Raw genomic sequence first — 27,805 nt, forward strand, 5'->3', positions numbered from 1 at the left:
ATCCATGGGGCTACACTCAGTTTCAAGCCATGAGGTTGGCCATTGAAGAAATCAACAATTCCTCCATCTTGCTCCCCAATATCACTCTGGGATACCATATCTGGGATACCTGCCAAGAAAAACATTATTTGCAAGCCGTCTTCCAGCTGGCCCCAGATCAACGGTGTCGCTCACAACAAGCAGGTTGTCCTGAGAAAGTAATTGGCGTTGTGGGTCCCGATTCCGCTGACATGACGCAACTGACATCAAGAATCCTGACATTCTACCGCCTTCCACAGGTGAGCTGCTAAACTTTCAGGAAATTGGACTTTAATGTCCACCTTTTATAGGGCTCTGTTGTTGTCTCCAAGCAGAACATGGTTCTGCTGCTGTGCAGGCCGATATATTGATTGATTTTGTATGTAGTCAACCACGTTTGCATTTATGAACTAATAGATTCCAGGAAAACTGTGGAATAAACCTCAAGGAGCCAACACCTGACAGGGTGGGGACACCCTCCCTGTTCTGCCGATTCCAGCTCATTTCCACCTCTTTCTTCTGAAAACGGGGGTGCACGATGATGCTAGTCAAACCCCACCGTGTTTTACTCTAAAACTGGGTGGGAGCAGCTTGAGTGCTTTTTAAAAAAAATTCAGCTTCAAAGAGATTTCGCAGTTGATCGGCAGATCAACCCGCTTCCCCTCCAGGTGTGGCCAATGGAAACGCTTTGCTGTAGGCGGCATGTGTGCTCACGGCCTTAGTGAGGAAGGAAAATCCAAAGGCAGTTAAAGGCCCCTGCTCGGTTTTCAGGAACGGCAGGACAGATGTGAAGTGTGGAGGAGAAGCCCTCCTGGGCCTTTCTCTTGCATTTCTTTCTTTCTTCTTTCGTCGCTGTTGCCCTCCCACTGGGAATAACAAGAAGGAAATAAGCGGGGGGGGGAATCTATGCCAACCCCTGAACTGAGAGGAATTTCTCCGGGGGTTGGGGATGTTTTGGGTGGCCAGGTAGGCAGGTAGAGAGGAAAGGGGGTGACAGAATGAGTGGGAGAAAAGGGACTCCCCCAACATTTTGGCTCCCCCCTCCCACTGGCTCTGGCCTTGCCAACTCCCAGCCCCTGGAAGATTCCCCTCAACAACAACAAAAATAAATACCCCCCTGGGATCCTTCTGGGAGGATGTATACATTTAATAAATGCCCTCCCCCAAACTCTGCTTTATGCCACGATGTAGTTGCTAGAACATTTTACTGGTTAGAAATTCCCCATCATCAGCCATGGGACTCAGATGCCAAGGGCTTCAGTGATGTGCCCCCCCCCCGCCATGGCATTGCAGCAGACCAGAGCCAACAGCATCAACAGAGGTGGGATGGCCAACCCATGGAATTCTGCCTGCAATGAGGCTTACCTGGCACTGACATTAATATTGTTGCGCGCCTCCCCAATCTCTGAGTGTTAGATTTCCAGGGTCCCTCAACTCCTCGAGGGTTTGGTTTCCTTTGGGAAGAAGGTCAGTGGAGACTGTGGTGTCTTTATGAAATATGGTTTATTTATTTACACACATTCCAACGTGAGCTTAAGATGGAGGGGGTTCAAGGCATCAGCAGTCCAATATCCAGCTTTTCCATCTGTATTACAGGAGGCACCCCAAATGCCATGGTGCAGAGAGCCAGTTTCTCTGCCTGCCTCCAGTCCCCAGCCTTTCTCTAGACACACTAAAAACACAAACGTCTCCTAGGCTCCAGGGGGGGGGGGGAGGCTCTCCTGAAGAGTTTCAACGACAAAAGGATCTTCCTGGCTCATTCATCAGTTGCTGGGCACCTAATAGGCCCATTAACTACCTGGCCATTCTGTTAGCTTAACAAAGGAGAGACTCATCTGACCAGCAGAGTGAGTTCCTCATTCCAAGGCACAGGATTCCAAATCAGAGGCTGGAAAAGGGACTCACAGGGATCATCCATTCCACCCCCCCAAACTCATAACAATATCATTTCAGTGCTGGGATTGGCTTGTTTGCTGGTGATGCTTTTGAGCTGCTGTTGTTAATATGTTGATTAATGGCTGATGGTCGCTCATGTTTTAATTTGTGCCTGGTTTTGAACTTGGTTGCAAATGTTTGGAGATTAATAAATCAAACAGATACACAAATAAAGGACAGCTGCTCCCCCTTCCACATCCCCCACCTGCACCTTGCCCAGGGCACCTTCCACCCAAGAGCCCACCCTTGTGCAACAGGCATGTTGACCTTCCTCTTTGTTGGAAGCAGGGCAAGAGCAACTCCTGTTTTGTTCTTTTGTTTATGTTCCAGAAGGGAGATAGAGCTAGGGTCCTCCAGATGGGATAGGCTTGTTTACCTGGGATGCTCTGACTGACTTCCTTCTGTCGCTAGACTGTTACATCTTTAGGGAAGCAACTTTTTAAACTGTATCTGTTTCCTATCCAACTATCTATCCCTCCAGATTTGCTACAGTGTCAAGGATGAGATCTTTACTGACAAGGATCTATTCCCATTGCTCTTCCGGATGGTGCCCAATGAGAATCACCAGATCTCAGGGCTCATCTCTCTGATCAAAGCCTTTGATTGGAAGTGGGTCTCCGCTGTGGGCAGCGGCACCAAAGCCAGCCAGAAATCAGTCCAGACTTTGATTGCTGAGGCTGCTGAGGAGGACATCTGCATTTCCTACCAGGGGGTGATGACGGCTGACCTCAGTGTGTCAGAGAGCCAGCTGCAGAAAGTGATTGAGAACATTGAAAAAGCTGGGACAAACGTCACCATCATCCTCAGTGACGATGCCATAGTTCAAAAGTTTTTCCAAATCGTCACCAAACTGAAGATCACAGGCAAAGTCTGGATTGCCCCCGAGACTTGGGTCTTATCCAGTTCAGTCGCTGCAGTACCAGGCATTGAAAAAACCGGCACTGTCCTTGGACTGACCATCAAGCCAATCAAATTGCCCCAATTCACACACTTTGTTGAAAAAACACTACAGTGCCCCCATGCAGCCAGCCCCCCAGCCAGCCCGGTGCCCTTTGGCCCCCACGAGCAGGGCAGGGCGCAGGGCTGCTCCCAGGCATGTGACGAGTGCCACTTGCTGTCCCTGGACTCTTTGGCTGACATCCTGAACTCCTCCATCTGGCACTGGTCGTTCTATTCTTATGCGGCTGTCTACACTCTGGCTGAGGCTCTCCACTGGCTTTTTGGGTGCGGACCGGGAGGGTGTCCCCCCAGGAAGGAGTTTGAGCCATGGCAGGTAAGCCCTTGTCTCCTGTGCAGTAAGAAAGAGCAAAAGGAAAGACCATTGTTGCTACTGCTGTTTTTATAAATCTCATCTCCTGTGAGCTTCCATTCAGCTCATTTGTTTCTTCCCAAAGATCTGGTGCATTTGGGTAACCTCAGCCTCAGTTTCAGGCAGCTCCGTGGGTCCCTTTGCTCAAATGCAGGTTGGGAAAGGCCGGCTGAAGCACCTGTGATCAAATTCCCAACGTCTGGAGGGAGCCAAACTGCATGGCAGGTTTGGGGCACCCCTGATTTGGAGTCCTGGAGAAGCAGATGCCAAAGTGCTTTCCTTGGCCCTGTCCCTCATCTCTGCATGATCAGCATATTTAATTGCATTATTGGGGACTGTGTATTCTGTTCTTGTTCTCTTCATTTTAAAAATGGTTTTTAATTAATTACAGGCACAACTGGATTCATATGTAAAACTATGTCTAGAGCTATCCAAAGGTATTTTGAATATTTCCTGGGTGTATTTCCTCCAGATGTTTTGGACCACAGCTCCCATCATATGGCCATGCTGGCTTGGGCTGATGAGAGTTGTAGTCCAAAACATCCAAGGGCACCAGGTTGGCAAAGGCTCTCCTGGACATCCAGCTCAGCATCATCTATACCAGGAGCTGTAGGAGCCAACTCCCATCAGCCACAGCCGGCAGACAAGTGATGAGGATGACGGGAGTTCCAGACCACCTGAGGGCTCCACAAGGCTCTCCCTGGCCCCACACTGACTAGCACGGACTCTCCGGGGTTTTGGCAGGAGCATTCCCAACTCTTACCTGCAGTCAGGGGGGGTTAGAATCTGAGATCTTCCATATGCAGAGCAGGTGTTCTGCCCTTGTGCTATGAGGCCCTTCCCAAATCAAGCATCTCTTGATGCAGTGTCAGCAGCTGACTTAGACTTAGACCATGCACTAGTCACATGCAGGGGTAACAGATTTTTTTAATAAATGGGTTTTTTATCTTATAAACACTGAAAAACAATCAAATTACGACTATGCGCACGTGTAATAGGTAATTATTGGGTGTATCCAGCTGAGTCCGGGAATTAATGGAGCTCATCTTCATTAACTTCAATGGGTCTACTCTGAGTCAGGCTGCTATTGGCTACAACCCATTGTATGGTTTTTATGTACGAAACTGTTTCTGTTTTTACACTTTTCTTATTTTATGGTTAACTGTTTTATTTGTTTTATAATTGTATGCTTTATTGTTGTAACTTGCCCTATGGTAACGGGAAGGTAGGTAATCTAGTAAAACAAAATAAATACATACTGGTATTGGGTAGCTGTAAATCCCAGTTGTGGGTCCTGGGCCAGGGCAGACGTTCAAGTGAGCCGCCTAAGCATGCCCAGCTGCGAAGCTGTGACAGTCAAGTCAAGTCAATCACAGCAAACTGACGTTAGGATAAGATGCTCTGAGAGGGCAAAGGGGAAGGCAAGGGGACTCTGGCCTCTCCCATCAGCCAGAGCAGCAGCAACTGAAGGGAGCTGTTTCCCCTGCCCCCAGCCTTTGAAAAGGGTTTCTCCTTTTCACAATTAGCCCCACCCTTTATAAACTAGATATAGTAAACTGGGCCTTTCCTCCCCAAGATGCACTTATCTTCTCATTTCAGCTTTATGAAAAATTGTACAAGCTGAACTTCTCTCTGCAGAACAACACCATTCAATTCAGTGACCAAGGGGATCTTTTCCTTGGCTACAATGTGATCACCTGGAGTTGGGGAAACGGTGCATTTGATTTCAAGACAATTGGCAGTTACAGCTCTCAAAGCTTGAAAATCAACCAGTCCAATATTGATTGGCTAACACCAGGTGGCCAGGTAAGACCATGTGAAAAACTCAGGAAGTAGTGACATACTGACAGTGCTGGGTTTATAACAGAAGGGTATTCCAAACTTCTGGAGGGCACCAGATTGGGAACAGGCTTGGGGCTCACCTAAGAGCAACCGAATTGCTGGATCCAACCAGAAGAGATCCATCAGTTCCATTTCTCACAGTGACCAAACAGATGCTTCTGTGAAGCTATCTTGAGGTCCACGATGGGCTAAATAAAGGCATTTCCCCTTAGGGGAGTTAGCTGCACCAGCCTCTTGATTATTTCGGTTGCCTTTTTCTGCACTTTCCCAACTCTACAATATTCTACACTATTCCAACTGTAGTCTCAACACAGAGTTGCATAAAAGTATTGCAACACTGGCAGTTGGGTTTTTGACTGCTAATTTCACACATGGACTGATGGGGACCCTAACTGGCAATAGCTGGCCAGGAATGAGACCTTGCAGTCATAGGAGATGGCTTGATTAAATGCAAGCCCAGTGTGCGGTGACAGCTGTGAAAAAGGCAAACTCTATGCTAGGGATCAATAGGAAAGGAATTGAAAAGAAAATTGCCCATATCATAATGCGCAAACGCACTTGGAATACTGTGTACAGTCTGGTCACCTGTCTTCAAAAAGAATATTGTGGAGCTAGAAAAGGTTCAGAAAAGAGCAATCAAAGTGAGTAAGGGGGCGGAGTGACTCGCCTGCAAGGAAAGGTCACTTTTGGGACTTTTACGGTTTGGACAGTTTTGTTTTCAGTCTGGAGGGGGGGGGGAGGCAAATCTGTAACATTGTGCATGGTGGAGAGAAAATGAATAAAGACAAGCTTCTCCATTTCTCATAATACCAGAATTTGGAATCATTCTTAAGCTGAATGGTAGAAGAGTCAAGACAGATAAAAGGAAGTCCTACTTCACAGAGCGCATTGCAGAGCTATGGGTTTTGCTTCCACAGTACCTGGTGATAGCTTTAAAAGGAGACGACACAAATTCACAGAGGCAAAAAGGCTACCACAGGCAACTAGCCATTGTGGCTGTGTGCTCTCTCCAGAATTGGAGGTGGCAGGCCCCTGCGCCTTTTGGGAGAGTGCTGGTGTGCTCAGCTCAGCCTTGCAGGCTGCCCGTTGACATCTAGTTGACCATGGTGATGCTGAGCTTGGCTCTGATCCAGCAGAGCTCTTCTGATGCAGGGCCTTTCTTACGGCCTACTTTAGTTTGTCATTTGCATTTCACTGGTACACAAGAGCATTTGCAGCTAGTCTTTGGAACTTCTAGACAGGTAGGCATCTTAGAAGAAGTCACTTACTATACAAGTTTGTAGGATGAGATCCAGCAGCTGTCTGGGGTGCATGGAAAGGAACTGGTCACGGGTATCTGTGACAACCACACCCAGCCACCCTGGGTCCCTCCCTCGCTGCCTGGAGGAGGGAAGGGCGATCCTGCCACAAGAGAGGGTGCCATTTTCTTTGCACCCCCATTAAGAGCTTGCTGCCTCCAAATAAAGGGCTGTGTGCGAGAGTGCTATGATTATATGCTGCCCCTTATTAATCAGTCTAACAACAACAACAACATCAAAAGCGTTTCCTCTTGAGGTAGCATTCCATAAAGGCTTCAGGTGCAGGTAGTAAAAATAAGGAGAGACCACACCAGGTTTATAAAACAAATGAAGAGTTTACTTAAAGCAGAAAGAAAAAGGTGGCGTTTGAGCCAAGCAAAAGTTAGAAAGAACTGCAATACCCCAGATTGCCACCACATCTGATGCAGAACCCAGAATATCCCTTTGGAGCAAAAGCCAATTAAAACTGGGTAAATGTAATTCACTTGCCCTTGTCTAGATGGTCCCAAGACACCGCAGACCCCCAGCAGGGCTCTTTGCGCACAAGTATCTCCTTGAGGACTTCTTTCTGCCAATCACCCAGGCACCTTAACACCATGAGAACTCCCTCATTCTGCAAAACTCCAGGGTGGCTAATCCTTCATAAAAACTCTCCCTGTCAATCACACGCCCCAACCCAGTAAGTCACAGGAAGTCACGAATGGTCCAGACTTGGATGTGACTTTCCACACAAAGGCAAGAGTGGACACCCTGCCAGGTCATGTGATACCCCAGCCAAGTGGTTTGGGCAGGTTATCCCTATAACTTCCTAAACAGACAGACAGGTTCAAACATGCATCCCCAAGTCACACACAGCATTTCTTAAAAAGCATAGTCCATATTATAAGCCCAGGACTGCACAGGCCCATTCCTTCTCAGTATCTAAACAAGTGAAACTGTGCAACAACCCCCACAACCACTATTGAAAAGTCTCCTCCGCCTAACCAAACTCCCACTCTAGGTTCCAAAGTCGTCTTGCATAGCCGTGTGCGGTGTGGGCCAGATCCGAACCAAGCAACTGTTGGACGAGTGCTTGTGCCGCTGTGATGACTGCCAGGAAGGGACCTATCAAAACAACAGCACAGGTAAGAGCAAACTCTGCTGCCGCCACATAGCCCAGGGAGCCTCATTTTTACATCCAAGACTTGCTCAGCAGGTTCCAGCTGCTCAACACACCTCCCTTGACTCAGAGGTCACCCGTGATCTCTGCCGCCTACTAGTCAGAGGCTGAAGGAAAGTCATCTGGTGAACTGCTGTAGTGCAGTAGTCAGAGTGACAGACCAGGCCCTGGGTTCAAGCCCCTATTCAGCCATGAAGCTTACTGGGTGACCTTGGCCCAGCCACAATTTCTCAGCCCAACCTACATCGCAGGGCTGTCATGAGGATAGAAAGGGGAGGGGGAGAACCACTTTGAGCTCCCTGGAGGAAAGGTGGGAAATAAATGTATTTATTTTATTTATTTATTAGATTCTTATACCGCCCGACTAGCAATAGCTCTCTGGGCGGTGTACAACAGAAAATACAAAATACATCTCATAAAAAGTGCATAATAAATATTACAAAAACGTATAAAGTGCAAAAATCAGATTACATAATTTTTTAAAATTTAAATTAAAACGCCATAGAAAAGAGGCAGGTCTTAAGCTGGCGCCGAAAAGACAGCAGCGTTGGCGCCGTACGCACCTCAACGGGGAGACTATTCCAGAGTTCGGGGGCCACCACTGAGAAGGCCCTAGTTCTTGTCACCACCCTCTGAGCCTCTCTATGAGTCGGGACTCAGAGGAGGGCCTTCGATGTAGAACGCATGTCCGGGCAGGTTCATATCGGGAGAGGCATTCCGACAGGTATTGTGGTTCCGCGCCGTATAGGGCTTTATAGGTTAAAACCAACACTTTGAATCTGGCCCGGAATAATAATAACAATAATAATAATAATATTTTATTTATTGGTCGCCTATCTGTCCAGGTTAGTGGACACTCTAGGCGACTTACAATAACAAAAAGCTATACATAATATACATATACAAAAACAAACCATAGTCCTAAACAATTTAAAACCAATTTCCAATTAAAACATCATAAAATTAATCCTCCTTAATCCCACAAAAAAAAAAAAGCAACACACAAAAAGCAAACAAAAAACAAACAAACACCCAGGCCACCCCAGCCAGCCGGCTTATGTATCCCTCCAAAGAGGGACAGGCGGTAGCAATCAGTCCCAGCTGGCTGGGTACCTGGGGCCTGGTCCTGCAGGATGCGGGTCTGCCAGGCAGAAGTCCCACAGGGAAGGGTGGAAGGGAAGCATATTGGCAGCCAATGTAAGCGAGCCAGAACAGGTGTTATGTGTTCCGACCGCTTGGTCCTCGTTATTAATCTGGCCGCCACATTTTGGACAAGCTGTAGCTTCCGAACTGTCTTCAAAGGCAGCCCAACGTAGAGCGCATTGCAGTAGTCTAATCGCGAGGTTACCAGAGCATGTACAACTGATGTAAGGTCCCCTCTGCTCAGGTAGGGACATAGCTGGGCTACCAACCGAAGTTGGTAGAACGCGTTCCGAGCCACCGAGGCCACTTGAGCCTCAAGTGACAGGGAAGGATCTAAGAAAACTCCCAGACTACGAACCTGCTCCTTTAGGGGGAGTGTAACCCCATCCAGGACAGGGTAAATATCCACCACCTGGTCAGAGAAACCATCCACGAGCAGCATCTCAGTCTTGTCTGGATTGAGCCTCAGTTTGTTAGCTCCCATCCAGTCCATTATCGCGGCCAGGCAGCGGTTCAGCACATTGACAGCCTCACCTGAAGAAGATGAAAAGGAGTAGAGCTGCGTGTCATCAGCGTACTGATGACAACGCACTCCAAAACTCCTGATGACCGCACCCAACGGCTTCATGTAGATGTTGAAAAGCATGGGGGACAGAACTGGTCGAGCAATGTTCCCCAAGCACTACCTTCTGGAGACGACCCGCCAAGTAGGAGCGGAACCACTGCCAAGCAGTGCCTCCAACTCCCAACTCCGCAAGTCTCCCCAGAAGGATACCATGGTCGACGGTATCAAAAACCGCTGAGAATACATTTTAAAATAAATAAATGAGAGCAAGAGATGCCACGTGAATAATCGTGGAACCCCAGTGACATATGTTCATGAAACCAGACGTGAATGTGATTTTTATTTGTAAGAATCTTTTGCAAGTTATTTTGAGAGCCTTTGGGGCTATAAGAGCTCACAATATAAGTATTCTAAAGCAAACAAACAGATCTCTGTGGATCCTCCTGCTTACCTTTTCTCTAAACTAAAAAGCCCCAAATGCTGCAACCTGTCCTCATAGGGGAGTTGCTCCATCCCTTTGGTTGCCCTTTTCTAAGTCTTTTCTACCATATCCTTTTTCAGGTGAGCTTTTTCATGGTTGCCGCACACTGGGTCAGCATCGTCCTTGAATTATCCATGACTAATGAGACAAAGTCTTATTCCTGGTCAGTCACCGCCAGTTCAAACCCATGAGTGTATATAGCAGATTAAGATTTTTTGACCCAACATGCACCACTTTACAGTTGTGAAGTGACTGCATTTGCCATTTTCCTGCCCATGCACTCAGTTTGGGGAGATTATTCTGGAACTATTCGCAGTTCCTTTTTATTTATTTATTTATTACATTTATATACTGCCCCATAGCCGAAGCTCTCTGGGCAGTTTACAGCAATTAAAAACAATAAAAACAAATATACAAATCTTAAAACACAAAAAACAATTTAAAAACACATGCTAAAATGCCTGGAAGAGGAAAGTTTAGACCTGGCGCCAAAAAGATAACAGTGTTGATGCCAGGTGCACCTCGTCAGGGAGATAATTCCATAATTTGGGGGCCACCACTGAGAAGGCCCTCTCCCTTGTTGCCATCCTCTGAGCCTCCCTCGGAGCTTCCCTTTTTCTTTTAATCATTCAGCTTCAAGTGCAGCCCGTCCATTTTTTATAGGCCTGGCTTATCCCAAAATATTCCCATCCCTAACAAATCAAAACCCTTCCATCCGACACCATCGTCTCATCCAACTATTAAGACTACATAGCTGCGAAAGCTACCTTGGAGGTCCTGGCTTTCAGCGTCCCACCTAGCAACCAAAATTTTGCTTCCAGGACCTCATGGCTGCATTTCCCTGTGTCATGGGTGCCAATGTGCACCATGACTACTGACTCCTCCCTAGCATTGTCTACAGGGCTATCTAGAGGAAAGACAATGTCCGAATCCTTCAGGGCATGCAGGCAATTAACCCCGAGATCTGCACGCCCATCACACACCCAGGTGTCTATGTTCCCTCTAGTCCGTGGGGCTCAAATCCAAAATAAATAAAAGCTTTCTTTCCGACAAGACCGTGTGGTGGGAAGCAGGAGGCCTGTAACCTGCCATCAAAGCAGAAGGGCCACATCTGTCCTGCCTACAGAAGGCCCCAGGTGCAATCCCCAGTGGCACCTCCCAGTGGGGCTGGGAGAGACTCGGAAATCCTTTGGGGAAAGAACACTGAGCTCCCTGGGCCAGTGGCCGGACTCGGCACAAGGCCGCTCTTTGGAGCTGCTGCAGCTCCAGAGCTAACCACCATCTCCTCCGCCTCCAGGTGCAGCCGACTGCCTCCTGTGCCCCGCAGGGATGTGGTCCCCTCCAAAGAGCAGCCAGTGCTTCTATCCGCACGTCACCTTCCTCGACATGGCTGACACCAACATCTCAGCCCTGGTGATCCTGACCATCGTCGATTTCTTCTTGCTCTGCGGCTGCCTGCTGGTTTTCGCTATCAACTGGCAGACGCCGGTGGTCAAAGCTGCCGGAGGAAAGCTGGCATTCGTCATGCTGGCCTCCCTGCTGGCTTCTTGTGCCAGCACCAGCCTCTTCATTGGCAGACCCACCTGGGCCACCTGCCTGGTCAGGCAGCCCTTCTTCGCCATCAGCTTCACCTTGTGTGTGTCCTGCCTCCTGGTCCGCTCCTTCCAGATCATCTTCATCTTCAAAATGGCTGGCAAGCTCCCCAGAGCCCACAAGTATTGGCTCAGGTACAAGGGCACCTATGCATGTGTGGGCCTCAGCAGTGGCCTGCAGGCGGTCCTCTGCGCCCTCTGGCTCTATTTCTCCCCGCCCACTTTGAAAGCAGATGTCATCAGCGAGAGGGAAGTCTTCCTGCGCTGCTCCGAGGGCCACTTCCTCGGGCTGGGCGCTGTGCTAGGCTACATCACGCTGCTGGGCGGGGCTTGCTTTGTGTTTGCCTTCTGGGGACGGAACCTACCTAAGAACTATAGCGAAGCCCGGCTCCTCACCACCAGCATGCTGATCTTCCTCATGGGCTGGGGCTGCTTTATGCTCATCTATACCACCACAGAAGGGAAAGGGAAGCAGATCGCAGCCTTGCAGATGTTCACTGTGCAGACCAGCGTCTATGCCATCCTCTGCACCTTTTTCCTGCCAAAATGCTACATTGTCCTCTTTAAGCCGCAGTTCAACACAGTGGCCCACTTCCAGACCTGCATCCAGGCCTACACGACCACAGCCCGAAACGTCAGGCACTGAGCACGCGTCATCAGGGCAGGAAATCACCGCCGCTCTGTCTTCTCCACAGGAGCCGGCCAAGGCTGAACGGGTTGCTTGCTAGTCTGCCAGCATCAGGAAAATGTTGCTCCAACAAGAACCAAAAATGGGGACAACTGAAGGTCGGATTTTATAAGAGTATGGGGGCCCCTCTAAACTTCCCCTGCCTTATAGACCGTATGGGGAAGGATGGGTGGGGCTGGAAAGAACCAGAGAATGCTTGTGCCCACAAGTGCAGTATAGTGAAAATGACAGAACTCGGCTGCTTGTATATTTCATACCTGCGAAAACGTGAGTGTAGAACGTTAGTGGATTTTAGGGTAGGACCTCTCCAATTAAAAAGAGACCCTCCCCCTGCTACTGTTGGCCGGGAGGGCTGGGGCTAGACAGACTCCCCTCGGGGTCCCTTCATCACTGCCCATCAATTCCATCTTTATTAGGGCTTCTACGTAACAAAACTGCAGCTGCTCCCACCCCCGGTCACCAGAAGGTACGATCACAGGCCAGTTTAAACGTTTAATTTGTGCTTGGAAGACATTTTCACACAGTTTGGTACGGGGATGGCTGGGGAGACCTGTGGGGGCCCTCCAGGCGTTGCTGGGCTACCACTTCCATCCCTTGCAGGTTGCTGGGGCTGATGGGAGTTGGAGTCCAGCAATATCTGACGGCCCCAGCAGGGTGAGGAGGAGCAGAGTCACACGCCAGGAAAGGGCAGGGGCTGCGTCTTTGGGCTTTGGTGCCACCAGGCCAAGGCATACCAGTGATGTGGCACAATCTGTCCATTTCTGCTCTCCAATTGTCTGTTACCAGATCTACTGGGGGGAGGGTGTCTCTGCCTTGTGAGGTGCCCCTGGTGGCAAGCAGTCAGAGAGCCTTTGCTAGTGGGCACTCATGCTTTGGAATGCTAAGCCAAAAGAGGCACATGTGCCCTCCCCTCCCTGTGCTTAGAAGGCTGGTTGAGACCTTCCTTTTGGAAGGAAAGGATATACAACACTGTTCCAGGGGAGTTGGTTTTGATGCGTCAAACTGTAGCTCTATCTTGTTACTGGTTTTATTGCTCGTAAATTGCTTTGGGGGTCTTTTTGTCTCAAAAGCAGAATATAAATGGCATTAAAATGATGCTACCCATCCATACAGATTAAGGGTTCAAGCAGCCTTTCCCAGAATTTAAGGGATGGGATTCATTTCAGCTTCTAGGAATGTGTTATGTTAGTTTATTTCTATGCCACCTTTCGGCCAAAAAAGGCCCCCAAGGTGGCTCGCAAAGGAAAATTCAATGGATAATTCAAGCAAAAAAAACAAAAACAAAACAAAAATCTTAACATTTCAAAAAAGAGTAAAATACATTCAAATGTCCCTGCCAGAAGGCAAAAGGCAGTCCTCAGAAAAATGCCAGAGAGCAGAAGGAGGTTTTCCTTATAAGGGTCCAGGTGGGGGTGGGCCAGGGCCAATGGAAAAGTCCCCCCCATGATCCCAGCAGAGCCTCTCCTCTGCAGCAGTGTGTTCATATATCAGCGGTTATGAGAGCACTACTGAAATCCTTAAATTCTAGTTACTGGGCTGCATGGGTTTTGCTGTTTTTTGCATTGCTATTTTCCCTGGTGCACACCTGGTGTATGCTTCAGATGCCACCCAGCATCAGAACAACAAATGTTTCCCTTTTGGCCTCTAGGCATGCAACTCACTGCAGTTTAGTTAAAGGAAAGCAGTGATCCAGAGCCACTTTCTTCCTCGTAAACATCTATAAATAGTGTGTATGAAAATTAATATTAGAAGTCATTTGTGCCCAATTAACATGAAAAATGTTTTAACAATCTGTGTATTCTCTGCAAAACTCTCTCAGAATCACATTTAATCACTTCCCTTAACATTAATCTTCCATTTGCATGGTTTGAACAGTCAAACCCGTTAATTTGACAAGCAAACACAGTGTTTTACATGGAGGTCAAAATGCCACTTTGCATCCACGTTTCAGCAATTTAGGCTTCAAAACATTTGCTAAGCTGAATAAATTCTTTGCATCTACCTCCACAGTGGAAAATGTACATCAGATCCTTGTGCCTGAACTAACTTTTGCAGAAAGGGAGTCCGAGGAACTGAGGATTGAGATGACGAGAGATGAAGTTCTAGGCCTAATAGACAAAATAAAAACTGACAAATTCATGGATCTGGATGACAACCACCCAGGAGTTCTCAAAGAACTTACATGTGAAATTGCTGAAATTAAATGTGAAACTTTACATGCAACGTCCCTCAGATCTGCCTCTATATCTGAGGCTGGAAAGTGGCCAATGTAACACCAATTTTAAAAAAGGGATCCAGGTGGGATCAGGAACTGGCCAGGAAACAGAAAGCAAAGAGCAGGAATAAACAGACAGATCTCCCAATGGAGGGATGTAGAAAGTAAAGTCCCCCAAGGATCAGTATTTTGACCTGTGCTTTTTAAACTTGTTCATAACCAGTCTAGAACTAGGAGTGAGCAGTGAGGTGGCCAAGTTTGCTGATGATACTAAAGGGATCATTAGAAAAGGTATTGAAAATAAAACTGCTGCTATACAAATGAGACTGCATTGGGAACGCTGTGTACAATATTACCTTGCCTTACCTGAAAAAGACATTGTAGAGTTGGAAAAGGTTCAGAAAAGGGCAACAAGAATTATTGAAGGGATGGAGTGATTCTCCAATGAAGGAAAGGTTGCCACATTTGGGGCGGTTTAGAGAAAAGCAGAGTCGGAGGTGATATGAGAGAAGTGTATAAAATTGTGCATGGCATGGAGTGGATAGAGAGAAGTATTTCTCCTGCTCCAGTAACACTGGAACGCGGAGACATCCAATGAAGCTGGAAGTTGAGGGTAGATAGAAGAAAGTCCTCCTTCACACAGCGCACAGCTAAACTGTAGGATTTGCTCCTGCAAGAGGCAGTGATGGCCACCAAGTTGGAAGGCTTTAAGAGAGGATTGGGCCAATTCATGGAGGGCTATGTTCTGCCTCCATAGTTGGGAGGCGCTATGCTTCAGAATACCAGTTGCTGGAAACCACAGGAGGGGAGATAGCTCTTGTGCCTGTGCCTGCTTGCAGGCTTCCCATAATGGGCATCTGGTTGGCCATTGTGAGAACAGGATGCTGGACTAGATGGGCCCCCGTTGGCCTGATCCAGCAGCTCTTAAGGGGGAATAGAGGAAACCGATTTAAGCTAGTCCTTATCAATGACTTGCACCAGGCACATTTCCTATGTTACGTAACTTGAACTGCAAGGCCTTGTACATGAAAAAAAAACTGGAAAAAAACCCCACTCCTTTGCCGACGCTGACGTAGCAATAAAAAAGTGGCTTTGTGTTGTGACCAGATGGAAAGGCACCCTGTATATCTTCTGCCGCCCAATATTTCTGATGTTATTGATCCAATTATAGATATTTCAAAAAATGAAAGCCCCTGTGGGCCATTTAACTATTGGTTTAAAATACTTCCCTCCGCCCTCCCCTCTGAGGAACTACAGAACATTTCACCACAGGATGACCCTGGAGGTTGATATCCACCGTTATGGGGCACATTTTCCTGCAAGCCATGTCGCTCTAACCTTGTTTAGTACCAGGGAGAGGGGCCTTCTCTCAGTGACAGCACCATGCCTGAGGAATGCTTGCCTGTCTCTTTGCAGGGCAGCTGAAGTCTTTAATTCTTCCAGGCCTCCTGGGCAGCTGTGGTTTCAACACATATGTGATTTTAGTATTTGTAGCCACTGTTTGTGAGTCCTGTACTTTTGAATTTTTATTCCTCTTTCTGCTGGGTAAAAGTCTTGTGGTGTAAACTGTGATTTTATGACATTTTAATTTATATTGTATCTTATTGTTTTATGTGGCAAGTTCCCTGGAGAACAATGTTATTGGGCTTGCCTTCTTCTGTGCGCACTGCCTTGTTTAGTCTGGCCATCACCGGAGGCCTTGCGCCTTTGCCCGGTGAGGTAATGTGGACATCCACAGAAGCAGGGCCTTACTGTTGCGGGGCCAACCCCAGCAAGGCTGCTCACCCAGCCCAGCCTTTATATAGCTTCAGGCAACAGCCTTAGACTGACCGTCTTGCATCACATTTGGGCTGAAATGGTGATGTCTGTAGACAGGTCGCCACTTGCTTCTTGATAGTTTCATTCTGCGGAGTGCTTTGTGCCTAATTCAACCTATTTTACAATGATGTGGTTTTATTTTAGCTGTTGTATTTATGGGCTTTTCATTATTTTATTGGGTTAATTTGGAAAGAATGATGGGATAAATTCTGCAGAACAAATTGATAAAATATTCCCCATCTGCCTCAAAGAGCCAGACACAAGACAGCTGTCTTCAACAGAGTTCCTCTTTTATTGAAGGCAAACAAGTCTCAGAAAGCGCAGATGGGACTGAGATGGCTGGGTGTTGCAGTTGCCTCTCCCCTCCGCTCCAAGCTGCTAAGGGGCTCCAAGGACAACGCTCCTGACATTGAGAAACGTGGGGCAGTTTCTGGGTGTGAGTGCAACTGTTCACCCTGCTGCTGCACTTTAGCAGACTGCCTCACACTTAGCGTGTGCGCACACACCGCTATTCCTAAAAAGGGAAAGGAGGGACTAACGCCAGGATTTCTTCTTTCTCAGCAGGCCCTGCCCTAGTCCTTCAGGACGAGGGGGGCTTTCACCTGGGCAGCCACCTCCTTCCCGAGCAACATCTCCACAATGGCAAGGGCGAACTCAAAGCTGGTGCCCGGCCCTCGGCTGGTCAGGATGTGCCCATCTTTTTCCACACGATTCTCAGAGTATTTATAGTGATCTAAAGAGGACAACACAAAATACAGAATAGACCTGTTACAAGGCAGGCATCAGCCATAAGCACAGACTTCATACGCAGGGCTGTTGCTCCATCCCTGTCTATGGGCACACTCAGATGCCCTCCTCAATTGTAGCTAAGAGGGAGGCTGCAATTCCCAGCTTTTGAACTGCCAGCTGTAGACCACACACAGATTCCGGTTTTGCATCTAACTTGGGAGAGGTGGTCAAGATAGCTGCGTTCAGAAGGCCCCTCCTCCCTTCATGGGGCTGATCTTTACCACCAAGAATTTGGGACGCTGCTGGCAGCACACCTTTTGCCTTCCTTTCTCCTGTCACCCATCTCCTAGCTTAGGGGGGCTCTGGGGAAGGCGAGGCATCCATCAATGCTGGCACTTTTATTGGTCTCACAGAATCTGTGCAGGGATCCTTCCAGGCCAGGCAGAAGTTGGAAGCTTGTTTTGGATTTCACTGAACTACCCGACATGTATTCAGCCCTTTTAGGGCTTAGCCTCAAGAATGCCTCCAGGCCAGCAGTGAAAAAAATCAGTACATTGTAGTTTTATGGTTTTTTCTTCTATTTTTATCTCGTACATTGCTTCAACGGCTTCGTGCTATGAATAACAAATAAACGTTCACCCATTCTCACCTCTTGTTTTAACTTAGGTGGAGAACTTCAGAATGTATTGGGAATCATTTATGTACACCGCCCAGAGAGCCTTTTTGGCTTAGGGCGGTATATAAATTAAAATAAATAAATAAATAAATAAATTGCTATTCAAAAATCAGTGTCTTTCTGCAAGTGGAGGGCTCACACATTATCCCTACCACAAAAGACCCTAACCCTGCCTGTGCTAACTTGTGGAAACTGCTTTAGTTTGGGTTTTTTTTAAATCCTACAGAGCTAGAAAGTGTAGCACTTCTATTCCTCAAAATCCAAGTCTTTCATAATACAAGCCTCGCATGACATTCTTTTATGGAACAGGCACCTTAATTACAACCCTGGAATGAAGCATACTTCACAAAACATGGTTTCCCCAAAATTGACCTCTTCTCTCTCCCCCCGGCCAAGATGCAGCCATCTCCTATGTCCACCTACCTCCACTCATCATCTTGTCTTTGGCCAAGGGGTGTGTGGTCACCTTGCTTCCAAATCCTATTCCATGGGCCAGCAGAGCTGTAGGTCCTAGAGAGCAACAAAGAGTCACATGTGCACGTAACAGACGGCTGTGCGACCACGCTGGAAAATGGCTCCAGCATTTCAGTGGCAGGTGAGGCCAGAGCCACATAACCTCCAGGGAATCCCCACCCCCACCCCCCAGATGAGCAGCTGCAGCGAAAGGCTTTACATCATAGCACTAGGTTTAAAGAATGGATGTTTGAAGACAAAATCATACATTTTAATATATCTCCCCTTCCAAGTATGTGAAATAATATTCGCTGGTCTGAAGGAACCTGAAATTAAATTATGCATCGTAGGCTACAATCCTTTCATTTACTTGGAAGTAAGTCCCATTGAATAAAGTATAACATGTGTAATATGCAACATACTGGACAGATCTCCTTAGAACAACAGAAGACTGAAGCAGCATCCGAGGGAGAGGATGGTCTTATTGTCACTTTGGCAGTGGGGCACATTCAAAGGGCCAAGCCGCTCCCTGAGGCTGAACTCAGGAGAAACTGGTTCTGCAAGCTTGCAGAAGAATTCGGCTGTGGACTTATGCCTATGACATCACAGACCCACCCACATCCTCCGCAGAGCAGTTTTGTGACTTTGTGGGGCCTTCTGCTTTTTAACAAGGTTGATAAACGAACATTTAAAAGAATACATGTATCTGCAGTGAGGGGGGAAAAAGCAAGACAGAAAGCCCAGCACTGAAGCAAGACCAACAACTGAATCAGCATTGGGAGAACTCTGGTCTTGTTTTACATAGCGAAGGTGGGAGGAAGCCAGCCTCACCTTGTGGAAGAAAAAGCTGCAGCAACGCTGGCTTTTATTGTTGGGTTGCATGCAGGCTAGAGAAAAGTTGTAATTCGGGGTACCAGACTCCACATACATTTTGCGAAGTTTCTAAAAAAGGAAATTCAAAAGGCACATACGATTTGAAAAGCAAATTGCCAATGTTCCAAGGAAGCATGATGTAGTAGTAATGGGAGCCTTCAATTACCCGGATACCCTTTGGGAGACAAATTCTGCCAAACACAGCCCCTCCAAGAAATTCCTGACTGATAACTTTCTCCTACAGAAAGCGGAGGAAGCAACTAGAAGATCGGCTATCCTTGATTTGATTCTCACCAATAGAGATGACTTGGTGGATGAAGTGGCAATTACATGAACTCTGGGCAAAAGTGACCACGCTATACTTGAGTTCTTTATTTTAAAGGAAGGAAAAGCTGAGAGCAGCCATACATGTACCCTGGACTTCAGGAAAAACGATTTAAATAAAGTCGGAACAATGTAACTAAGGTTCCATGGCATCTGACCCAAATGAGAAAAGGAATCCAAGATGGGAGTTTCTAAAAAAGGAAATTCAAAAGGCACTATTGCAAACAATTCCAACAAGGAAAAAAGGTGGAAAACGGCACAAGGAGGCAATGGATCTTCATAAAAAGCTTAGAGATGACCTGAAAACAAAAAAGGACACATACAGAAAATGGAAGGAAGGCCAGGCCGCAAAGGAAGACTACACAGCACAGTGACTACTAGCACAGAATTGCAGGGATGGCATCAGGAAGGCTAAAGCTGAGAATGAGCTGAGGCTAGCGAGAGATGCTAAAAGTAACAAAAAAGCTTTCTTCGGGTACATCCATGGTAAAAGACAGAGAAAAGAAATGGTGGTACAGCCACTCAGTGAGGATGGCAAAATGATAATAGATGACAATGAAAAGGCAGTGCTTCATTTCTATCTCCTAAGCCCCATTTTTCCAGTTTCTAGTTCTTCTCTGTTCCCTACTTTTGCATTCCAGTCCCCCATGACTATCAGAGCATCCTGTTTTGGTGTGTGATCATTTCTTCCTGTACGTCTTTGTAAAATCTCTCCATTTCCTCTTCTTTTATGTTTGCAGTTGGATCATAGACTTGGATGATGGTTATGTTGATAGGTTTCCCATTAAGTCTCATTGATATCACTCACTCAGACCTTGCGTTATAGCTCCTAATTGCTTTTGCAGTGATTACTAGAAGCCAACAGACTAATCTTATTTGTTGATTGGGTAACCTCTCTGGTAAACTATGGGAATGCTGTGGACATAATATATCTTGACTTCAGCAAAGTGTTTAACAAACTGCCCCATGATATTCTGATTAGCAAGCTAGCTAAATGTGCGCTGGATGGAACAACTATCAGGTGGATCCACAGTTGGCTACAGAATCGTACTCAGAGTGCTTATCAGTGATTCCTTCTCAAACTTGGGGGAGGTAACAAGTGGGGTACCACAGGGCTTGGTCCTGGGCCCAGTGCTCTTCAACACCTTTATTAATGACTTGGATGAGGAGGTACAGAGAACACTTATCAAACCTGCAGATGAAACAAAATCGGGAGGGACAGCTAATACCTTGGAGGACAGAAACAAAATTCAAAGGGATCTTGATAGGTTGGAGCATTGGGCTGAAAACAACAGAATGAAATTCAACAGGGATAAATGCAAAGTTCTATACTTAGGAACAAGAAACCAAGTGCACAGTTATAAGATTGGGGATACTTGGCTCAGCAATACAACATGTGAGAAGGATCTTGGAATTGTTGTTGATCACAAGGTGAATATGAGCCAACAGTGTGATATGGCTGCAAAAAAGGCAAATGCTATATTAGGCTGCATTAACAGAAGTATAGTTTCCAAATCGCGTGAAGTATTAGTTCCCCTCTATTCAGCACTGGTTAGGCCTCATCTTGAATACTGCATCCAATTCTGGTCTCTGCACTTCAAGAAGGATGCAGACAAACTGGAACAGGTTCAGAGGAGGGCAACAAGGATTATCAGGGGACTGGAAACAAAGCCCTATGAGGAGAGACTGGAAAAACTGGGCATATTTAGCCTTGAGAAGAGAAGACTGAGGGGAGATAGGACAGCACTCATCAAGTATTGAAAGGTTGCTACCTAGAGGAGGGCCAGACTCTTCTCAATCATCCCAGAGTGCAGGACATGGAATAATGGGCTCAAGTTACAGGAAGCCAGATTTCACTTAACATCAGGAAAAACGTCCTGTTAAGAGAGGTATGACAATGGAACCAAGTGCCTAGGGAGGTGGTGAGCCCTCCGACACTGGAAGCCTTCAAGACAGCTGGAAAGCAGGTGAATCTATGACATAGAGAAAAAATACAAATCTATGACAGAGAACTTGTTTCTAGTGACACAAATATTCACAGGCACTTTTAGGCTTTTAGTAGGTCACCAACCAGATTAGTACTGATTAAAACCACTGAACTGAAGAAGCAAGAGAACAGGAAGTTTGATACCACCTTCCACAGAACGCAGAGTACCAATGCCCGTTTACTTAAGAGTTTTAACTTCTGGTTCCAGAGCCCTTCTCTATGCTCAGCTCAAAAGCTGAAACATAAAAGAGAACTTTCTAATCTACCCTATGACTCACTCATCCTGCCCCTAGACTTTACCAGGCCTTCTGAACCTATTAGAGTTTTTTCAAAAAAGATTTCTATAGCGCCCTTCATCAGAGCTTCCAGGGCAGCTTACTAAAATGAATTAAGATGCAAATAAAATATAAAACATATGAAACATCCATTAATACATGAGAGAAAGCTGGAGAAATAAAAACATCTTTGCCTGGTGCCAGAAGACCTTTTCTTGGGAGGGAGTTCCACAAACCAGGTGTCACCACCGAGAAGACTCTCTCACCTGTCCTGGCTCCAATGTCAGGGGGACCAGGAGGAGATTTAAACAAATTCATTTGTCAAGATTGAGACCAACCTCTCTCAATCTGGTGCCCTGCCATGTTTTGGACTACACAACATGCTGGTCAGAAAGGGATTATTTTCACTTGCCTTCCAGAACAATAGCTGTACTGGTCTGTTGGAGGAAGAAAAGCAAAGAAAAGCAAAAAAAGATCTACATGCTGATTTGAGCAACCCCATCAAAACCAGCAAGGGTAGATCTGTTTAGGACTGGGAATTCTAATCTGAGGTCACCATGGTGAACACTGAAGCAAAGATCTTTATTCTGGATCCATTAATCCAAATCACTTTTGTCTGGCTGTGCCAATCACTGGCTCTGGCTCCACCCACTATCACCAGGATACGGCCTGTGAAGAGATTACCCCTGATGGAATGCAACCCTCAATAGAAAAAAAGGTTGCTCACCTTGCCCTAAGCTGGGGGGGGGCTGCTGGGGGGGTAACATGGCCTCCAAGACCACTTCCCCCAAACCTTGCACACCTGTTATCAGGCGTCAAACTGAACACTGTGGTATGGTTCAGTTCTGCAGTGGCTGCACGTGCCAGTTCCCCACAGGGAGCCAAAGCTGGAGGATTTAACTCCCGGTCATCAGCTGATGAAAGGGGGAAGGGGTTTAAATCCTGCTCAGACCGCTGCAGGGAGCAGCATTGAAGTCACTGCTCATCAGCTGATGCACACAGAGTTCAATCCTGCTTGGTGCTGCTTTGCCACTGTGCTTCCTGAGGGGAGCACAGTCCCCTTCCCCCATCCCGTGGATCAACTATGACGGGGGGCAGAACTACTCATCTACCAGTCAGTCACCTGGTGTCATCATGATGGCAGATCATTGACAGGCAGATGGCCCACTGGGCCCGCCCTGAGCAATACAGCACAGGAGGCACATTCTATTATTCTACTTAAGAAAGAAGAGACTGGAAGGCTTTTGCATATGCAAATACAAATAAGCAGTGCACAGAGTTAACGTTACCACAAAGTAGAGGGAGACTGGTGTTTCCCCACTGTCGAGGGAAATTCCCACACAGGAAAGCACTCTTACTCCAACTGCAGCTGTCTAAGGAGAGATCAAGCAAGGTTCCCCACAGTAACGAGAGGGCTCCTGAAGCACTAGGCCAAGCCTGATGCATCATGTGATTTGGCAACCTGATCTGCTCTCAACAGCCAGCCCAGAATCATTCCAGACAGTGCTGCTTTCGAAATGAGCAAGCCTTGGAGGGTGTGAAACCTTACACTTAGAGCATCCAAAGGCCAAGGGGCAAGAGAAGGCAAGCCTCACCACAAATGGTAAGCAGAGCAGAACCCAACCAGCAACTCTGCCAGGAGACGGAAGGAGAGAAGGAACAGAATCACACCCAGCAGCTACTAATAACTGGAAGAGGGATGTAGAATTCCATGTGGAAAAAATGTACCCGTTTCTGCTTCAGAGCAAGCCACGTTAATGTGACTTCTGGAAGATTTGCTGCTCTTTTGGCTTAATAACTGCACAGCTCCAACAGCATGGCAGGCGTGATACAGAAGTGATATGGTGCCTTCCTGGAAGAGCTCACTATTGCCATTAGGGTTTTATTTTGTCTGACATCCCAACTCACAGGAGTTACTGTGGGGCCCCAAGCAAGTCTCCCTTCCACAAACTGGCCAGGCTGAGCCCTGCTTAGCTTAAGAAATGGAACAACTTCCCCACGGGGACAAGGACTTTAATCATAAAGTTTCTCTCCAAAGTGGGAGGACATTTGAGAGAGCTTTTCCATTCTCAGAGTTTTCAAACCCAGAAAACTGCAGCACCCCAACGTCAGTCACACTTGTTGTTCAGCCATCACTGGCACAAGGAAGCCAAACCTCAAGAGTGAGCCACCCACCCACTGCAGTCTCAGGTGAGGTAGGCTAAGTTGCAAAATGTATCTGCCCTTTCAGGGATGGCTCCCCAGAGCTTAGGGGGACCTTAACAGCGCACCTGCACAGATGGCAGCAATCAGCCCTTTCCTGCCGTCTTGGTCTTTCAGTACATCCTTCACAACATGCGACTGCAAGAAAAATTATTATTTGATCAATTAGCAACCCCATTCCAGCTACGCATACAAGATGGTTATTATTTTTAACAATTGGTCCTTTTAAAAAAAGGTACGATAGAAGGCATCAAAAAGTTTTTGGGTATTTGTAAAGAACTCTGCCCCCCCTCCCATCCTTAGGCCCTTTTTAGAGGCAAAACAAAAAGGATTGTATTCAACTAACTTTTATTCTAGATGGGGTCACACTCCCTGCAAGGGAGGCTTGGAGGGTGGTGACAAGAGGAAGAGCCTTTTCAGTTGTGGCTCTGCATCTGTGAAATGCGCTCCCCAGTGAGGTCTGCCTGGCGCCACCTTTGACATTTTTTTGTTGCTACATTGACATATTTTATCCCAGGGATTTGATCAAATGAGATTACGTTGTTTTGTTATTAATATGCTACCTGTGGCTGTTATGGAGATTGGTTGTTCTGTTTTTATGGTATTATATAGTAATGTGAGTCGCTTGGAGACCTTTGGATAATAATAATAATGGCTGTGACTAATGGATCTACTCTAAGTTAGTTCAATACAACCCATTGTTTTCAAAGCACTCACATAAGGCTAGCCTAATCCAGCACTGGTGGCTCTGGATTCATAGCCCTATAGAAGGAAAGAGAAAGGGTACCAGCTTTTGCCAGGGAACAGCCCTGTTTTGCTTTAGACACACCAGGGCAGATGTGCTATTCAGCAGAGGAGAGCTGAACAGCCCAGCTTCTCCATTTGAGGGAAGCACATGGACTCACAGGAAGGAAGGAAGGAAGGAAAGTGGGGCATTCAGCTTGCTATCGTTGGGGAAGTGGGGATGCAGCAAGAATGCCCATGACCCAAGGCAAGATTTGTGCCATGCAGGATCAGACCAGGCCCACCAAAGCTAGTTTGCAAGCAGGCCGTGTCTGACTCTGGCCTCTGGCATTCACAGCTATCACTGCCTCTTGGCAGCTGCACTGTTTACTGCAAATGTTCACAAGTATACAAGGACTTTGGAAAGATTGCACTCTGCTTCCTTCAAGTTTGCTCAGAGAGGAAAGGAGATGCCCAAGTTGTTACCTCTGACAAGTTTTGCGCTCCTAGATTCCCTCCTGGCAAGACCACCACATCATAGGGCCCCTAAAAATTAAAAAGGTTTGCAAAACAACAACATGAAGATGATTTGCAAAACAAAAGCAAAAATCTTTTTGCAGCTATCCTTTGGCAACCAGCTGATAGCTCAACATTGTGCCTCTCCCACCCCCTGGCTAAAGGCCAGACAAACCTCAAAAATTAGAATTTTTTACCGAGGGGAAAAAAATCAAAATAGTCACGAACACAACACACACACACACAATGTTCTCCCTAAGCAGTTGTCATTCACAGTACTACTATTTGGATAAAGTGCTAATAAAGTTTTTGAAGCTTAGTGTCACCACAGAGTGAGCAAGTTTCAATCACTTACACAGTTCTGCGCTTGTTTCTCTCTCTGTGTCACTTTCCAGGTAAGTTGTAAGCAACTTTCTGTATATTTTCACAGGTCAGGATGGCAACCAAATACAGCTACCCTAGACCTGCAACTTAATTTACTAGTATAGCTCCTCCTTGCAGCATTTCAATGGGCTAGACACCATCAAAAATGGCTACCACAGTGAACTAGCCTAGGCCCTCTTTCAAGCAAGGGAGGGTGCCCAAAGTTTACTTTAGGAGAGGACAGTAACCAGGAATGCTGCCAAGAGAGCATCGGAACAGAAGCCATTCAGGCAGCAGTAGGAAAGTCTATCTAGCAGATGTCTAGACAAACTGTCCCTGGTATATGATTCATGCGAGAGCTCAATCCTGGAACATGCACGCTAAGAACAGATGGAAATAAGTGCCTCTGAGCAGCTGCAGAGGACATTTCCTTCACCAATACATCACTACAGGATTTCAGGGGGGTGAGACCTTCCAGATCAGAGGGTGCTATTTCCAGGCAGCCTTGACCCCCAGCACTTCCTTTTCTGTGACTTATAAACAGTGGGATTTGTTTTGTTTTTTTGCACAATGCAATGCAATCTCTTTGCATCTATGCCTATGTTGTACATTGCCCAGAGTGGCTGGACAGCCAGCCAGATGGGCGACTAATAAATTCAATAAATAAATACATAAAATAAAAATCTGCTTAACAATTAAGAGAGAGATGCATAATGTAATGCAGTGTCTATTAAAACTCAGCAGCACTGAGAATCATTATCCACATTTGCTGATGGGAAGCCACTCAAAAAATTCCAAGTTCCACCACTGTATTTCTTCTCTGTGGCCATGATTCAACAAAGCACAGTTAGGGATTTCTTCAAAAGTCACCACAGCTGCCATTTGTCTCTTCCTCATCAGTGCAAGTGGAAATTTCAAGCTCCTCAGCAGTTTCCTATTGTTGTTATTATTAATCACTGTGCCAGCTGAAAATACCTTTGGGCCATCCCTAGACCTTTGGCATCATATGAAAGAAAGAGAGGGCGAACTAGGTACGGCACCAATTTTCACAACATGGACTCAGTTGGCAACCAGGCCCAAAACAGCGCAAAACAGAATAGGAAGTCTGTGGGACCAACCTCCTTTCGGGCATCTTCCAAACTCTTATCAGGACAAATAACGACATCCCGGCTACACTGCACAGGCTCTTTTCCAGTCAGGCCAGCTACAGTCACAGAGATCTGAGGAGGAAAGAGATAGCTCTCCTTCAGTCAGTCAGCCAAATTTATTTGCTAAAATCCACTGGGTCATCACAGAAGCACCGGGTCTGGTTGAGGTACATTTTAGCATTAACAGCATTAACTGTGTGTCCAGTTAAATTTTGTCTGATCTGCTGGGCTGCTAAAGCAAACACAGAAATCTTATATGCAATATATTTATCACCATCCATCAGCAAGTAACAATTTTTCTTCCCACTATTCAAAAAGGAATCTCTCCAAAGAATCCCTCTGAGAAATCTTTCCCTAGCATAATTACAGGGAGCAACAGGGGACACCATAAACAGCACCTTCCATTTCTCCCTGGCTGCAAATAGATAAATGACAATCTACAGATATTCCAGCATGCCTGCCATCTAAATATGCTGTGAGCATGCAATTGTTGCTATAACAGCATGCATGGAATTCAGCAGGTCTATCAAGCTCAGATGACAAGGGCTGATCTACACAAATGGCCAATCAGAGAGACACCACCACACCTGGAACCCGCCTCTGTTCCCCAGCCCAAGCCCATCTATAACACCCTGTTAAAGGGTTGCTGCTTGCCTCCCAAAAAGGTGCTGTCCTTTGGATTGCTTTCTTGATGGTGTAGTAAGGTTTATTTAATTTAATTTATATGAACAGGGCTTGCAAATGTTTACAAGGGCCACTTATTTTATTTGGCTCCTTTTATCTCCAAATGTTTGGTTTCCTTATAAAGTGAGCCCCATGAGGACAGAATGATCAACCTTTCGAAAAAAATGCTGTAGACCCATCTGAGCCCACAGGACAGGACAGGATAGAATATGTGCACCAAATAAAACCTTTCCTGGGTTCGGGGGGTAGTGGTGGTGGCACTGCTGACTGCTCCCCTACATTTTAATATAAAAACACTCTATGTACGTAAAAACAACCTACCATGCCTAACATCCCAGCACAGGTGGTAAGAGGTGCATTTGGGATACAGTGCAGAACCCCTTCTCCTACCCAATCTGCTATCTGGACAGAGCAGGGGCAGGAAAGCTGCAGCCCTCTAGATGCTGCTGGACTCCACCTCCCGTCCAGTCCTTGGAAGTAATTCATTACAAGTAACGAATACTTGTAATTCACTACTTTTTTGAGGAACAAGAGAGTAATTCCTTTACATTTTGATTGTAATAGAACTAGGAGTAATTTTATTACTTTTGTGGAGTCATAGAATCATAGAATAGTAGAGTTGGAAGGGGCCTACAAGGCCATCGAGTCCAACCTATTCTATGAGTAATTGTAATGCTTCCAGCATTACTTTTGGGCATTACTGGGGGGAGTGGGAAGCAGAGGAAGTCGTCTGCTCCTCTGATTTGTGGATGAAAATCATGTGCCTCAAACTGGGCTTCTGTGCAGCGT

General features: G+C 46.6%; 2 protein-coding genes across 5 annotated transcripts in view; one reads left to right on the forward strand and one right to left on the reverse strand.

Annotated features, from left to right (window-relative positions):
• LOC133372887 (taste receptor type 1 member 1-like) lies at window positions 1-20,641 on the forward strand. Of its 2 annotated transcripts, none has more exons than XM_061602020.1 (5): window positions 1-278; window positions 2,435-3,226; window positions 4,862-5,068; window positions 7,403-7,526; window positions 11,048-20,641. In XM_061602020.1, the coding sequence occupies exons 1-5, from the start codon at window positions 30-32 to the stop codon at window positions 11,986-11,988; spliced, it is 2,313 nt and encodes a 770-aa protein (XP_061458004.1). In that variant the 5' UTR covers window positions 1-29; the 3' UTR covers window positions 11,989-20,641. The 2 variants fall into 2 exon arrangements, with proteins under 2 accessions (XP_061458004.1, XP_061458005.1); XM_061602021.1 differs by having other exon boundaries at window positions 4,901-5,068.
• Window positions 16,337-27,805, reverse strand: part of PARK7 (Parkinsonism associated deglycase) — an 18,669-nt gene continuing 7,200 nt past the window's right edge. For all 3 annotated transcript variants that reach the window (XM_061602023.1, XM_061602022.1, XM_061602024.1), the window contains exons 3-7: window positions 26,303-26,404; window positions 24,792-24,851; window positions 23,651-23,720; window positions 17,892-17,978; window positions 16,337-16,796 (exon numbers count right to left, since the gene is read on the reverse strand). In XM_061602023.1, coding sequence (XP_061458007.1) covers window positions 16,636-16,796; window positions 17,892-17,978; window positions 23,651-23,720; window positions 24,792-24,851; window positions 26,303-26,404 — 480 coding nt within the window. In that variant the 3' untranslated portion in view covers window positions 16,337-16,635. The remainder of the gene's footprint in view (window positions 16,797-17,891; window positions 17,979-23,650; window positions 23,721-24,791; window positions 24,852-26,302; window positions 26,405-27,805) is intronic.

The sequence above is a fragment of the Rhineura floridana genome, chromosome 18 (assembly GCF_030035675.1).
Source record: "Rhineura floridana isolate rRhiFlo1 chromosome 18, rRhiFlo1.hap2, whole genome shotgun sequence".
Classification (NCBI taxonomy): Eukaryota; Metazoa; Chordata; class Lepidosauria; order Squamata; family Rhineuridae; genus Rhineura; species Rhineura floridana.

Excerpts from the sequence above, each read along its gene's own strand:
- LOC133372887 (XM_061602020.1), top strand. The coding sequence starts at position 30 with ATGAGGTTGGCCATTGAAGAAATCAACAATTCCTCCATCTTGCTCCCC. Across the intron at positions 3,227-4,861 it reads AGGAGTTTGAGCCATGGCAG|CTTTATGAAAAATTGTACAA; the intron begins GTAAGCCCTTGT and ends TTCTCATTTCAG. Across the intron at positions 7,527-11,047 it reads CTATCAAAACAACAGCACAG|GTGCAGCCGACTGCCTCCTG; the intron begins GTAAGAGCAAAC and ends CTCCGCCTCCAG.